Below are 13,653 nucleotides of genomic sequence, written 5' to 3'. Positions count from 1 at the left end.
CACTGAAGTTTCAGCTCCCACACACTTTCTGCAAATGTTATCGTGATGGTACAGCTTGAATTGTGGGATAACTTTTTATTTTTTTTGTAGATTTGTGAAGTTGGTAGATAATTTTCTGCTTTATCTTTTTTGGAAGGTGATTGCCCAGGAAGTATCTTTTAATGCTCATTCCTGGAGTTATTTTAAAGTGGCTGAAAGTGTTTAGGTGAAAGGTAGGGTTAGTGTCAGAAAGGTTAAAGAGCTGTTGAATATCCATCTGGCTGGTGGGTGTCCCACTGAAGAAAAAGCTTTATATATCCTAATAAATAGAATATTTAATTAGAATATAAGATATTATATTATATTATATTATATTATATTATATTATATTATATTATATTATATTATATTATATTATATTATATTATATTATATTATATTATATTATATTATATTATATTATATTATATTATATATATTAATATATAATTTATATTAACTATAATATAAATATAATGTTTAATATAATATAATAAACAGTAGGATACTGTTGAAAATCATGTGATTTGAAACATTTTTTAAAGAAAAGGATATATTAAATGGGGATAACTTTTTTTAACCATTATGTTTGCAAAAACTTGAGAAATTTTCCTGGGTTCTCATCTATGTACTATATGGTAGTAATATATAAGAAATAATACTTGAATGTGCAGGTACAAGTATTTCTAGAGGGAAGAGGATGTAAATGCATTTAAAATAACAGTTTAAAGTAGGTATCATCAACAGAATATGAAAAGAATATAAAACTAATTTAAATTCATTTCCACTGCTACCTGGAAATTACAGCTCCTTTCCAATTATGGTCTGTCTTCTGGGAAGGTACATGACAGCAATACAGAGGCAAAGCTGGTTGTGTCCCTAATTATTTATTAGTGTTTATTTCTAATTCATTATTATTTATTAATATCCTTTTATGCTGAAATAAAAAAGGTTAAACTAAGTGTATTTCCTACTTCCAGTGATAGCTACTGTGTTACCTAGGACTTTGACTATATTGATTCTAGATATACTGCTTCTTTTGTCTGTTGAATGATCCTTTAGAATTTTCCTAACCTTGTAGCAAGTTATAATTAATTTGATCCTTTCTTTTCTTTTCTTTTTTAACATCTGAAATGTAAAATGGAAGGGTTACAGCTGGTTATCAAAAGTAACAGAAAGACGAATACCAGTAAGGCCATTTTCAAGAGACCTCCAAAAATCAAAAAGCAGGATGCGTGTAGGTTTGAATGTAGCTTCCCATTGGCTCTGTTAAAAAACAGATTTTAGAGCTGCCATGGTTCACTTAATCTCTATACTTATGGCTATAGTGTCACAAAATGAACACTTGCCAAGCTATTCAACACTATAAATTAATTTTTGTTCCTTTATATAGTAAAACTCAAGTTAGGAAGTATGAAAAAGGGTGAAGAAAGCTGAAATTTCTTTTCATGGCTAAAACATTTCACTTGGCTTCTTTGAATTGATGAAAAGATCTATTAACACAAGCTTAACTTACTAAACAGGATTCCTTTTTTACAAATGTACATTGTGAGTATTAAGCAAAAATATTAATCAAACTTTCTTCTGTCTCATGAGACTTCCCTTCCAGCGCCATTAACAAATTGTAATCTGATTGTTATTACCCTGCAGTGGTAGCCAGGCATTTGTAGGTTCATTGCCATTTGTGTTCCTGAAAAACCTGTGCTGTGACACACCAGCAGATTGTTCCTGTTCCAGTTACATCCTTGGCCACCTCTGCTGAAATGGTGTTTAACTCATCAGCTTTTGTGTGCTCTGGGGGAAGAGTGCCCAAGGATACTCGTTAAAACAATGCCCAGTTAGTCTGTGTTATGCAAGCAACGTTCCTCATACCAGTCTCTGGGCAGAATCCGTATTTCTTATCCCTGTCGTAGTCCTCAGTGGTCCCACACCATCGGTACCCGTCTGTCCTGCCCTCTGTCGTGCACTGCTCGTAGGACTGGCCTTGGAACTTGAAGGGAAACTTGCATGGCTGCCCATCACCATTGCCACCCATTGTAAAAAGTGCTGCAGGGAGAAGAGAGAGGAAAATGTCAATGCACAAAGCTCAGTATCAGCAAGGAATCCCAGTGTGCCTGTGGGAATGTGCCCAGACAATGGACACCCATCAGATGTGATGCACTTCACACTCAGAACCTCTGTTTTACACCAGCAATGAAATGCCTTGGCTGGAGACAGCAGGGCTGTTGCAGCCTCACAAGTGTACAGAAGGGAATGGCTGATTGATCTTAGCACAAACTCATAACACAAACTTGATGTTCCTTCTTAAAACAGCATTTAGAAACAGGGTTCTGAGCAAGTAATTCATGTTCCTGAGCTCTGTGCTGATTCACTTGCCTTCTGTCAGAGATGTTAGCTGGAATGGCAGATTTGGGAAGAGTTTCTCAAAATGCTGGTGTACAGTAAAATTGAATATTAACCTGTAGCTTCTATCTCTATATTTGCTTTTCATTTCTGAGAATTTCTGCTCAGCCACTCAATAGTGAAGCAGGAGACGACAAGTATGACTGGTCCAAGAAAGCTGAACACTGGAGGCTTCTCCTGTCCTTTGCTTGGCCAGTGTTCCTGAAGGTTTTGTATTGGTCTTCTGGGGGAGGAGAGGGGATGAAGAGTGTTTATTGTCAGTCCATGTGCACAAACAAGGCCCCATGGCTCAACCCTGAGAAGCAGAAACCTTTCTCATGGATGAGAGATTAAAATGGTTCATATTAAAATGACTTGAGTTCTGGGGTTGGATTTAGGATTTTACTAAACTTTCTGGAATATCTAGAGGAAGACAAATACAATCTCACATGCTGGTATTTAAAAAATGTGTGTTCAATTTGATTTCTATGAAAATGCAGATGGCTTGGAGTATCAGACATCTTGTGAATGTGACTGTGTCTTCTCCTGGCTGCTCTATCAGTGGGAATCCTCTGTGTTAGGACAATGTGCTGTGCCATGTGCTGGTGAGAGGAGACTGTGAAGGCAACAAACTGCTCTAGATCTTGCCCTGAACAGAGATTAAAAGTCCTTCATGCACTCATATGCTAATTCCCCATGAGTTTTAAGCAGAGCACCGCATGATTTGCCCTTTTTGAGGTGTCCAAGGGCATCTTTCCCCCTCTCTCTCATCCAATTTAAAGCTGCAGCTAAAACCCAAACATGTATGGGGGAAGCTTGGCAGGTTAATTTGAACTTTGCTGCTGTTTTTGATGACTCAACAGCCACTGCAGCCTCAGTGTTTCTGTAGAGTCTGAGGGGTTTGCCTTTGCTTAGTCTGATGCATCAGTGGGAAGAGGCGTTGTTTATGTGTGTGCTTCTTTAGAGTAGCACCAAATAACTCCCCCAGACATCTTCTGGCTTAAGGGTGATTGGGAAAGGGCTCTGACAGAGGGGTGGTCCATTTTGCTTTTTACACTTAAACCAGTAATTGGCCACAGCATCAGGGACATGAAGCAGTAGGTTATAGAAGTTCCAGTCCCACTAATGGGAGGACTTGGGGCTTTGCAGGCCTGGCTCACACACTTCTGCTCTGCCTACAGAGTGATTCTGTCCTTCTCCATCCTGGGCATGGATGGGGTCCTGTCTGCAACACACACTGTGCCTCCCCAAAAGAGCAAGCTGCAAATGTTGGTTTTTGTCTCAGATGCTGTACTAATATAGGAAAGGTGCATTTACTAGGACTGTGGCTATTGTGATGGGAGAAGGACTTTATATATTTTTTTAAGTAATGACAGAATTGGAGAGCAAAGTTAAACTGAGTTGTTTAGATGACTCATTTACCATGAACTGCTTCCAGCTCTAGGTCTGGCAAACTCTGCATTTTAATAGCCTTTTTTATATTGGTTTACATGTGGCTAAGTTGCAAAAACCATATGGAAAGCCAGTCTCAGTTTGCATGCAGCCTTTCTGAGTCACAGAATGCAGTTTTTAATTTTGCTTGAGGCTCCATCATGTTATGGTAGCAACAACGGTTTATTAAGTTTTCAGTCCCCCCCTCCTTACTATAAAATTGCTTTAATGTAAATGGAAGTTGGAGACTGGGGCAGTTTCCCCAGAACAAAGGGGCAATTTACTTGTAAGGGGCCTTGTTCTGCATCATGGTAAGCTCAGAATTTAAAAACTGAAGATACACTGACGTGAGAGCAGATTCAGACTGGGCAATACTGATATGTGAACTTCACTTTTAGCTCTTCCTAGAAAAATCAACCAGTTGTGATGTGAGGAAACCTCAGGCTGGAAAGCTGCTAAAACCCAGTGGCACAGATCCAGGGTGGAGGTGGCTGCAGCTCCAGGAGGGCTCTGTAGGAACTGGGGGGAGTGTGAGGCAGCTACAGGCAGTGACCAGATTGTTAGACCTTGGAGGACCAAAGTCAGGAGCCTAAACTGCCTCTAGTGTCAGTGGAAATAATTGATATCGAGATCCCTTGATCCCATGTGGCAAAGGAGAAGATTTGTGTAATAGGTAGATAAATTTCTGCTTTACCTTTTGCTTTGACAATCTATATTTCAATCAGTTTACAAATTGGGGTACAGATCTGGGATTGACTTTAGAACAGCCTGGTGCAGCACCATAGCAGTGAAGATGTTTCCATATATGCACTGTGGCTCTATGATGAGAAGAACTGAAACCAACTTCAGTGAGTTAAGCATGAGAGAAACAAAGGCCAACAACCAGGAATGCTGCCCCCAACACAGAGTGTCTGATGTAAATCCTCCCCTATCTGAATGTATTAGCTGGGGTTTAGCAAATGGTGCCTTGGAATAATGAGTGAACAATGCCACTCTGCATTTAATAGGAAACATCTGTGCATAACTGTTCATGGGTCTTGCAGAACAATTACATCAGAAACAAAAGGCTGAAACCCTTCTGTTCCATTTCAGAAACCTTGACACTGGCATTTCCAGGAACTTCACTTTCAGAACCAGCTCTCTCTGACAGGGCTTCACTGCTTACATTTTCAGCCTTACATAACTTTAGGATGTTACAAAGGTGTATCAGTCAGGGTATGTGGATTTCCATTTCTCCAGCTGCCTATAATCTGGGTTTCCTTCTGACTGTATCTGAGTGCTTGCAGTATTTTAAAGAAATAAGCCAAATTTTTATCTTTTCTGGCTGAAAGAAAAAATAAAAATTTGTGTACTTTAAAAATTTTAAAAGTTATGGCTACATGACAACATTATGCATTTTGTCTAATCTGCAAATTAATGTTTCCAATTATGAAATAAAATTCTTGTGAAAGAGAGTTCTATTCAAATTCCAAAAAAGTAGAAATAAAATACAGTCCATGAAAATTTCTAAAACATTAGAAGTTTTCATGGACTTACAATAATTTTGTACAGATACTGGTATATTATGATTTCTGAAAGACGTGAATTGTTTATCTGAAAGGGAAGGAATTTGGAAAAGCACAAGAAGTGGATGAGCAAAGAAGAAGGGAACAGTCTTCAAGGAAAAAACCAGTAGAATCATTGTCTACTCACACTCATGGGGACAAAATCCATATTTCCCATCTGTATCGAAGTCTTGGGTTGTGGAGCACCAGAGGAATCCATCGCTGCGTCCTGCATCTGTGCAGCTGTTGTACTCCTTGCCATTGAACCAGAAGGGAAACTTGCAATATTCACCATCTGCATTTCCATACTTCACTCTGACCACTGAGAGGAGAACAAATGCAGTGGTGAAATTAGCCACCCACTAATACAAAAAATACAGTTTCTGGGCATCTTCTTTTCCTGGAAGGTACTGATATAGAAATGCAGTCTGAATTTCCACTTTGAAATTCAATATGCTGCTGGTCTCTCTATTGGCAAGATGATCATAGCTGAAATATAAACTGGTAATTTTAAAATAATTCCATGGATATTACTCATGGTGAAGTGTTAGAATCAGCCCAGAAAAACATATATGTTGTTACTATGGCAAGGCAAAGTTAAAAAGGTGCTGTTAATACATTTAGTAATTTAGTTTCTTAAGTAATATGGTCTAAAATGTTCAGTATAGTTTCAAAGGTTCCAGGCAGCAGCTGAACATGAGCTGAACATGCCTTGTGCCTCATAAACCCCTTTGGTATTTCCAATGGGCCTTGCATGACATTTGCTGTAGCAGGGGCGACAGGGTGGAAACACAGACACACCCAGACCCTGGGGTTTATTTCAGTTTGTCACATGGAGACTTATGAATACAGTATTGGTGCTGGAATATATTCTAATGCATAGATAAGTCACTTATCCATAGCATTTTTTAATGGCAGAATTTTAAAATTATGTAAATGAATTTTCACCTTCTCATATTTACTGACCATCAATAAAAGCAGTTTATGCAGCATTAAAACAGAGCAGCCAGCAGGCCATATGTTCTGAAACATGAAAAAGTCTGGTACCTTGTCCCTCCCCAAGAGTCCACAGCTCATCATCATCAAAATGGGAGTCTCCTCCAATTCCTGGTCCTGGTGCAAAGGCATGAGCCAGGAGACCATCCTTGCCATCAAAGGGATAGCCATCACCATGTTCTGCAGGAGTGAGCAGACAAAAAAGAGCAGTTTCTAATGACCTCAGGCAGAGTCTCTACATGAATGATGATTATCATGTGTACTTTCCCATCCAAGACGCAGCAGAATACTTTAGTGAGTGAATTTGCTGGTTTGGGTTGTGCTACCAAGACTGATCCAGAGGAGAAGCAGCCAGTTCTTACAAAGAACATGAAGTGTCAGCACTGCAGTTGTCACAGGATGGTGTTTTATATCTCCTAAGTGTGGTGGAAAGAAATCAAAAATTGTGAAGGACAGTGAAGTATTGTACCTGAGACGTATGACTGCACACACAGTGCTGTTTCTTGTTGGAGGCTGATAGGGAGTTGTAACTTTAATATTGTGTATGAGGGATATTTCCAGGTAGTTCCTGCCACTCTCCAACACAGAGATTGGAAAGAAAAGGCAGGTTTCACTTTTCAGGCTGCTCTTTTCTGCTGCAGCTGGGATTGCTGTGCCCTCTCCTCTGTGCAGGGTACTCAGTGCCCCAGCAGGGAGGCACAGCTGGCTGTCTCAGCAGTGAGCTCTGCACACCAGCTTGCTCCTGCTGCTCTGAGCCCTGAAGGAGCCTGTTCCTCCTTCCCTCCAAGCCCTGCAGGACTCAGCAGCTCACAGGGCAGCAGCAGGTTAAGCAGCTCTGCTGTTATTACACTGTGGGCTTTTCTTGGAAGTTCACCGCTTGTGGGAAAGGAGGCTGGCACGGGCATAGCCCTGGTATTCATAGCTCTCCCACCACACTGACCTGTGCATCAAAGCTGGCTGCCAGCATCTCCACTTGCATCATTTCTGGTCTTTTGGTCTGATGTCTTGGCATTTACAGAAGCCCTCAATACACAGGCCTGATTCTCTCCTCTGTTGCACTGATTTCAGGCTGGTGTCACTCCTAATACAAGCTCAGTTAATTCCCTTCAGGAGACCAGTGTGTCAGTTGTGAAGGACAAGATTTTGACCTATATTAGGTGCCGCCCCTCCCATTTATTTCAAAGTAGATCCTTTACTTAAGAGAAGGGTTAAAAGTGAAGAAACCTCATGGATGTCTCAGCCCCTGTGAATCTGACCTGCAGTACAGTGATAGCAACGACTGAGTGTGGAAGGAGCTCTTTGCCCACAGTTTCTTAGCTGGCTATAGCCAAGTACTAAAACCAGCAGAAACACTTCTGCTTTTGTAGACTTTTTTTATTTTTATTTTTTTTTTGCAAACCAAGCCAGTCTGGATGAGGATCTGAAGTCCTGAGTGTACAGAATCTCTGCAGCTTTTGAGGTCAACTCATCAGTAACTAAAGCAAAGAAAACCAGCTTGAAATGAAACCTTTTACAAAGAGTTCAGTTATTCTTTGAACTAAGTCTACCTCCCAAGAAATTGGCTGCAGAAGTATCTTCATTAGTATTAAAAATTCTGTGACTATCCAGAAGAAGTTAAATGTCTCATGTTTACACTGAAAAGCCATAAAAATTCTTTCAGGGGGAACCAAGATTAATTGAGAAGACATGCACAATGAAAATTAATCAAGTCACCCATCATCAGCTGTACTCAAACCATAGTTCAGCTTATGATATTTTAAATTCTTCAAGATCAAAGAATGCATTGCAAGCTTGCATTCTGCCATGATAAGAGAATGGGAACCAGCTATAGATTCAAAATTTGAAGTCAAAAATCAGTTTTTAAGCTCTAGTATATTAGAACCCTCACCACTATCACTGGAAAACAGATATACAGAGCTATAAATAACAGATATACAGAACTATAAATAAATGGTATGATGGCATTCCATTCTCTTCTGTGGCAGGAAGCCAGCTCACACCATCTGAAGAGCTGTACCAATATGTCTCAGTTCTATTTCTGATTTGTAAATTTAAAAATAAAATGTTGCCCCTAGCAATTCTCTTTTGGAAAGATAAATACAGTGTAAGAATATTGTATAAATACTTCTCTCTCTCTCTCTAATGTATAAGAAAAAGTCTTAGTGGAATGAGATCTTAACTTGTATGAGCCAAGTGTGAACTAGGACAAGGCTTTCCAGAAAGGCTCATGGGTGCTACTTATTGAGGGTGGATCATTCTAAACTGAGGATTAATGACAGGAACAAAACCCAAAACATAAGTAAAAATAGAAAAATGTACCCCATCGACCAAAATTAATCATAATGTCTGCTTCTCCATCGTGTATCCGGTTAAATCTCAGCGGTGTGACATCACTCCAGACTTGAAAGGCTCGGGCAAAGGCATCATCCACTGTCTCAGGGTCCAAATCCGGGGTGTAGCCTATAATCCTTAGAGGTAAAAGCAAAGTTAAGTAACACACAAACATCCTCCCTGGATTAGCTGTTCACTCCCAGCACACTGAGGAGGCTCAGCAGTGAAACCAGCTGAGAGGTAACACTGAGACCTAAACACCTCCCTTTGATTCAGAGATGAGTTTAGATGTGGCACTTACTGGTTATTTTCTTTTGGAATTGACTCAGCATAAAATTATAAACCCAGAGGCTGTAAAGCCTGGATGGCAGTGGGCCTTGCACAAAATATTCTGGGTTTTGCATCAGCACTGAGACCAGAAAGGGAGCTCAGTAACATTCTGAAGGTTTCAAGTGTGAATTGTTTTGCTCTTTAATAAGAAAGAAAAGCAGCCCTTCTCCCTCACCTTTGTTGCTCTCCATATATTGTTTAATCCCTGTGGAATGCTAATCCTTTATCTGTATATGGGGTACATGGAAATAAAATACATGGGGAAATAGGAGGAAAAAGCATGTAAGACAAAGCTGTAGGCCTGACCTGAGAAAGGGACAAACTCTGAAGTGTGTTACTTTCTTCTTCTTCATATGTTTTAATTGGACTTCTATTTTAACTGGACTTCTAATATAAGTGCCTTAGATTACAACCTGTTATATTCCATGTAAAGACAAGTTTCCAATTCTATGCAGCACAGACAATGTGCATAGTGAGAGAAACTACTTTGTGCCTAAGGAGGATGAGGAAGATTCAGAAGAAACACATCAAGTAGGGGCTGTGAGAGCTGCCACAGGTTTTTTCAGTTGTTATTAGGTTAGTTGCAGCCCAAGGGGTGCTTTGAGTCCAACCTCGTGAGGGAACAGCAGACTAAGTCAGGTAACTACAACAAATCTGCTGGTTTTTCCCATTGGTGGTAAATGTTTGTTCATGGGCCACCTAAGGGAATGAGTTTTTTACCACCATGAGGGCTGTATTGGTCCCTAACTCATCAGAAGAAGATGAAATTAGAACATGTCAAACATATTGCAATAGGCTTGTTGAAACTCATGTTTGTATGTGTCTGAAATACAATTGTTTGATTTTTAGATTTATTTAATCATCTCCTTTTTAGGACTGGAAAATGAAGAGAGTTTGGCCTCTGCAATCAATGAGTACTTTGCTCATCCTGGAGCAGATGGGCAGGTGAGATGCTCCTGCTCCAGCCCCCTTGGGATGCTCTCTGCAGAGCAAAGAGTAAACCCAAAATCTCTTCAGTTCCAACCAGAACCAGAAAGTTCATGTTAATATGATTCTTCCTGATATATTACAATTTGAAATGACAGAGGTATTTGTTAGAGCCTTTGGTAATTATCCAAACACCAGGGGGTTCTAACTCAAGGACTCTTGTCTAGCCCTCTAAACAGTTACTGCATTTCTATGTGCCTTCCTTATTTCTTGGAAGTGCTATGGGTATGAGTGATCAGACCCCACCCTTACCAGTCTGTACCTGTATGTTATATGATTCTTTTCCCATTTTGGCTTTCTTGCAAAGAAGTTGTAATTGGCTACATCAGGGTTACCACAGCGGGGTTTCTTCATTGTCTCAATAGTATTTTGATCCAGATCTCCTGTTTCAGGCAGCCCAAAAAATTTCTGCATTTTCTTCAGGGTATCTTTCAGGACAAATAAATTGCAACTGTCTTTTGGGCAGCCATAGTATTTATTCAGGTATTGCTTGGGGAAGAAAAAGCACAGAACAAAGACTTTAAAATTCATAAAATAAATAGCTAATCATTATAAATAAATAAATACTATTATTCCATGTTAGCTTTCCTTTTGTAATTTGCAAGTTTTCTTTTAAAAATTACAATTGCTAGTAAGTGAAGGACCAGCAGAATCTTCTTAGTTGACACAAAGCATCCTTGATCACATGATGTAGTCAATTAAACAATCATTTAAATTCTTAGCTATCACCTTTACTTAATGAATTGCTTTTAGTTGTTAGAGCATAGAGCTGTTATGTAGAACTACAAAGTAAAAATGGGCTTGTCTTTTTTTGTTTCTTTATTATGTATAAATCTGCTTACAGTTTTAGACTTTGTGCAATGTTTTCTTGGAAGATTCTGCATTATTGAGAAACTTCTCAAGAAATCAAAGCAACCCCACAAATGAGACCACACTGATTGCAAAGAAAACCCCATTCTTTATTCAAACCAAAGAGCTGTTTGAATGTTGGATGAGTTTGCTTTTGAGTCAGATGTTGCAAAGGCCTGAGGAAGAAAGTATTTGGTAACATCTCAATTGCTTGGACACTGCTGCCAATCAATATTTGTGTACTTTAAACTCCATTGAATGCTCCAGCACATTATGGCCAGACTGATGTTTCTGATACAGCTGTGGTGGCAGTTCACGAAGTTCTTTCTCATTAGAAAAGAGTGGTCACAAGGGACCCAAAAGATGGCACAAATCACATTATTGTCATCTCCTAAAACAACACCCATGAAAGTCTCCTCCCCTTCTCTTAAGGATGGGTTTGCAGTGTTTTATGCCCCTCTGTGAAAGAGAAGCCATGTGAAATGCAGGTATTCCCAAACTGCGCCCACGTGGGTGCTTGGCACTGCACAGAGCTGGGGGATGCCCTTCCAGTGGTGCTGTGAGTCAGGAAGGTTGCAAGTTCCTGATCTTCCCAGTAAAAACAGTCTGCAGCTGAGGAAAAAACACCCTTCAGGTATTGCATCCCAGATGATATTAACTCTGATTCCAAGGGAGGAAAACACCTGAATAACGTAAAGGTACATTTGCCAAAAAAATATGAGGAATATCAGGGAAACAATTTCAAACTGACAAAATGACTGCATGTTTGAGTTCTTGTGCCACCAAATATTCCCAAGAGAAACCTTGTTTCATGTGTGTAATTAATTGCTTAAGTTCACCCAGGAGACTGGGGATAAAACCACAACACCAGCAAAATAAAGCAGAGGATATTTGCTAACTACAGTTGGTCAAGCCTAGCTTTCACCACCTTCCTCAAAGTCCAGGCCAACCTCATCTGCCCAGTATAGGAAATGGCTCAGGGATTGCTCAGAAAAGGATTTAATCAAGATGTTACACCATTTCTTTCAGAAGGTCCTCCATCCATCATGACTGAGCACAGACTGTGGCTAGTTTTTGTGATTTTTGTAACCTCTGATTTTTGTGATTTTTGGAACTTCTGATGTGCTATTTCTCCATTGGGGACTGGCAAATGAAGGACACACAGTGGCTTCATCTTTGCTTCCACTGAGCTGCTCTCCACACATAGTTAATGGGGTCTGGTGGAAATTATGTGAAATGCATTGAGAACATAATCAAACAAGCCAGTTTGGTTCTTATACTAATTTTCATTTCATGTAGTTTGATGGGTTTTCTTATGCTTCTGCTTGCATCCCCCAATGATGTACCTGGTGTGATACAGACTGCATGTCAGCACTGACTGAGGAACCAGGCTGCTGCTCTTGCCATTTTAGGTTTAGGAGCAAGCTCTACAATCAAAACTATAAACTGAGGCTGGGTGAAGAATTTCACTTGCTAAGATTCTAAATAAAAAGCTAACCAACCCCTTTCAGTTTTTCCTAAAATGGAGATTTTATTGAAGATGAGAAATGACCAAGATCAGCTGTTCTATGAGGAGAGAATCTTGAAGAAAATGTAATGTCTATGCAAACCACATCTTGGCCTAGGCTGTGAAATGCAGTTTCCTCAGAGTCAGCAGGGAGCTGTGGCGATCTGGAATTTTGATCCAGCCCATTAATGAAACAGGGTCCAGCTGCAACATAGCAATTTGTGTTCTGATGCTGAGTGTTGGGGCTGTCCTGATGGAGGGCGTGGGGAAAGGCAGCCAGTTAGCATTGCCCAAGAGTGCCCCAAGAAAGACAAAGAAGGACTGCAGTGTGAAACCAGCTTGTAATTTTCCTCTGAGTACACATAATAAATAGGTTGTTTGAAAGAAACAGAGATGAGGGGAGATGTGGATTGCAGTTATTGAATAAAAGCCTGGCTGTGTCTAAGAAAATAGATTCTCTTAGGGTGGTTAAATTGCTCTTAGACACGTGGGACCCCACTCTCCTCTCCCAAATGCACTGCCCCTGCCCCCAGCTCTTGGCCACTGTGCTGCTAAGGCAAAACCTTGGGTGAATTTGTTTTGTTAACTGCTGAGGAATGCCCTATTTGGGTCAGTTTGTCTGTTTTTCCTAAACTTTCTGACACAGCTCCCAACTGGAAATTCTCTCTGTACCCTCCCCCAGACCTCCTTTAACCTGGCAAGCTTTCCCAAGATGTACACAAACTCCTGAAGAAAAGTGACCAACTTTCAAGTCTCTATGTCCTAAAATAAGAATAATTTATCTCAATCCTCCTTAAAATGGATTTACTGCTGAAGAAGAGAAATAATTAGTCTATAATTTAGTCTATAATTTACATACTAAAATAAGGATAATCCATCTCAATCTCCCTTTAAACGGACTTCCCCATAATGTCACTTTTATGAACATCCACAGGGCTAAAAAAAGGTTAGAAAATAATGCTGTAGAGTTAGAGCTATAATTTGCTAATATACAAAAATACAAACTCCTTTTTTTGTTCCAGATTGGATTTGGGAAAAAAATTCCTTAAACTTCGATGAGATTGTTTTCCAAAGTCAAAACCAGTCACAATGGCTTCTGAAATTCGAGCCAGCTTTCAGTTGTAGTGTCCCTTAAAGTAGTGTTTATGCAACCCACAGTAAACATTCTGGAAAACTCACTTCTGAAACTGTGTATACATTAAGGGAGTCTCAACTGCCCTCACTTCTATTTGATTTAAGTAAAAAAATTAGATGTCTCTTATTTGCCCTTCTCCCCTC

The 13,653-nt window shown here is 39.8% G+C and overlaps 1 protein-coding gene across 1 annotated transcript in view; it reads right to left on the bottom strand.

Annotated features, from left to right (window-relative positions):
- Positions 1–13,653, bottom strand: part of MMP2 (matrix metallopeptidase 2) — a 28,421-nt gene that overhangs the window by 14,135 nt on the left and 633 nt on the right. Inside the window, exons 2-6 of the mRNA XM_063167793.1 lie at positions 10,282–10,508; positions 8,691–8,839; positions 6,423–6,551; positions 5,524–5,697; positions 1,891–2,064 (exon numbers count right to left, since the gene is read on the bottom strand). Of these exons, the coding sequence (XP_063023863.1) occupies positions 1,891–2,064; positions 5,524–5,697; positions 6,423–6,551; positions 8,691–8,839; positions 10,282–10,508 (853 nt within the window). The remainder of the gene's footprint in view (positions 1–1,890; positions 2,065–5,523; positions 5,698–6,422; positions 6,552–8,690; positions 8,840–10,281; positions 10,509–13,653) is intronic.

Source organism: Melospiza melodia, chromosome 13 (genome assembly GCF_035770615.1).
Source record: "Melospiza melodia melodia isolate bMelMel2 chromosome 13, bMelMel2.pri, whole genome shotgun sequence".
NCBI lineage: Eukaryota > Metazoa > Chordata > Aves > Passeriformes > Passerellidae > Melospiza > Melospiza melodia.
The sequence above is the reverse complement of the archived record's forward strand: the minus strand, read 5'-3'. Positions and strand labels throughout refer to the sequence as shown.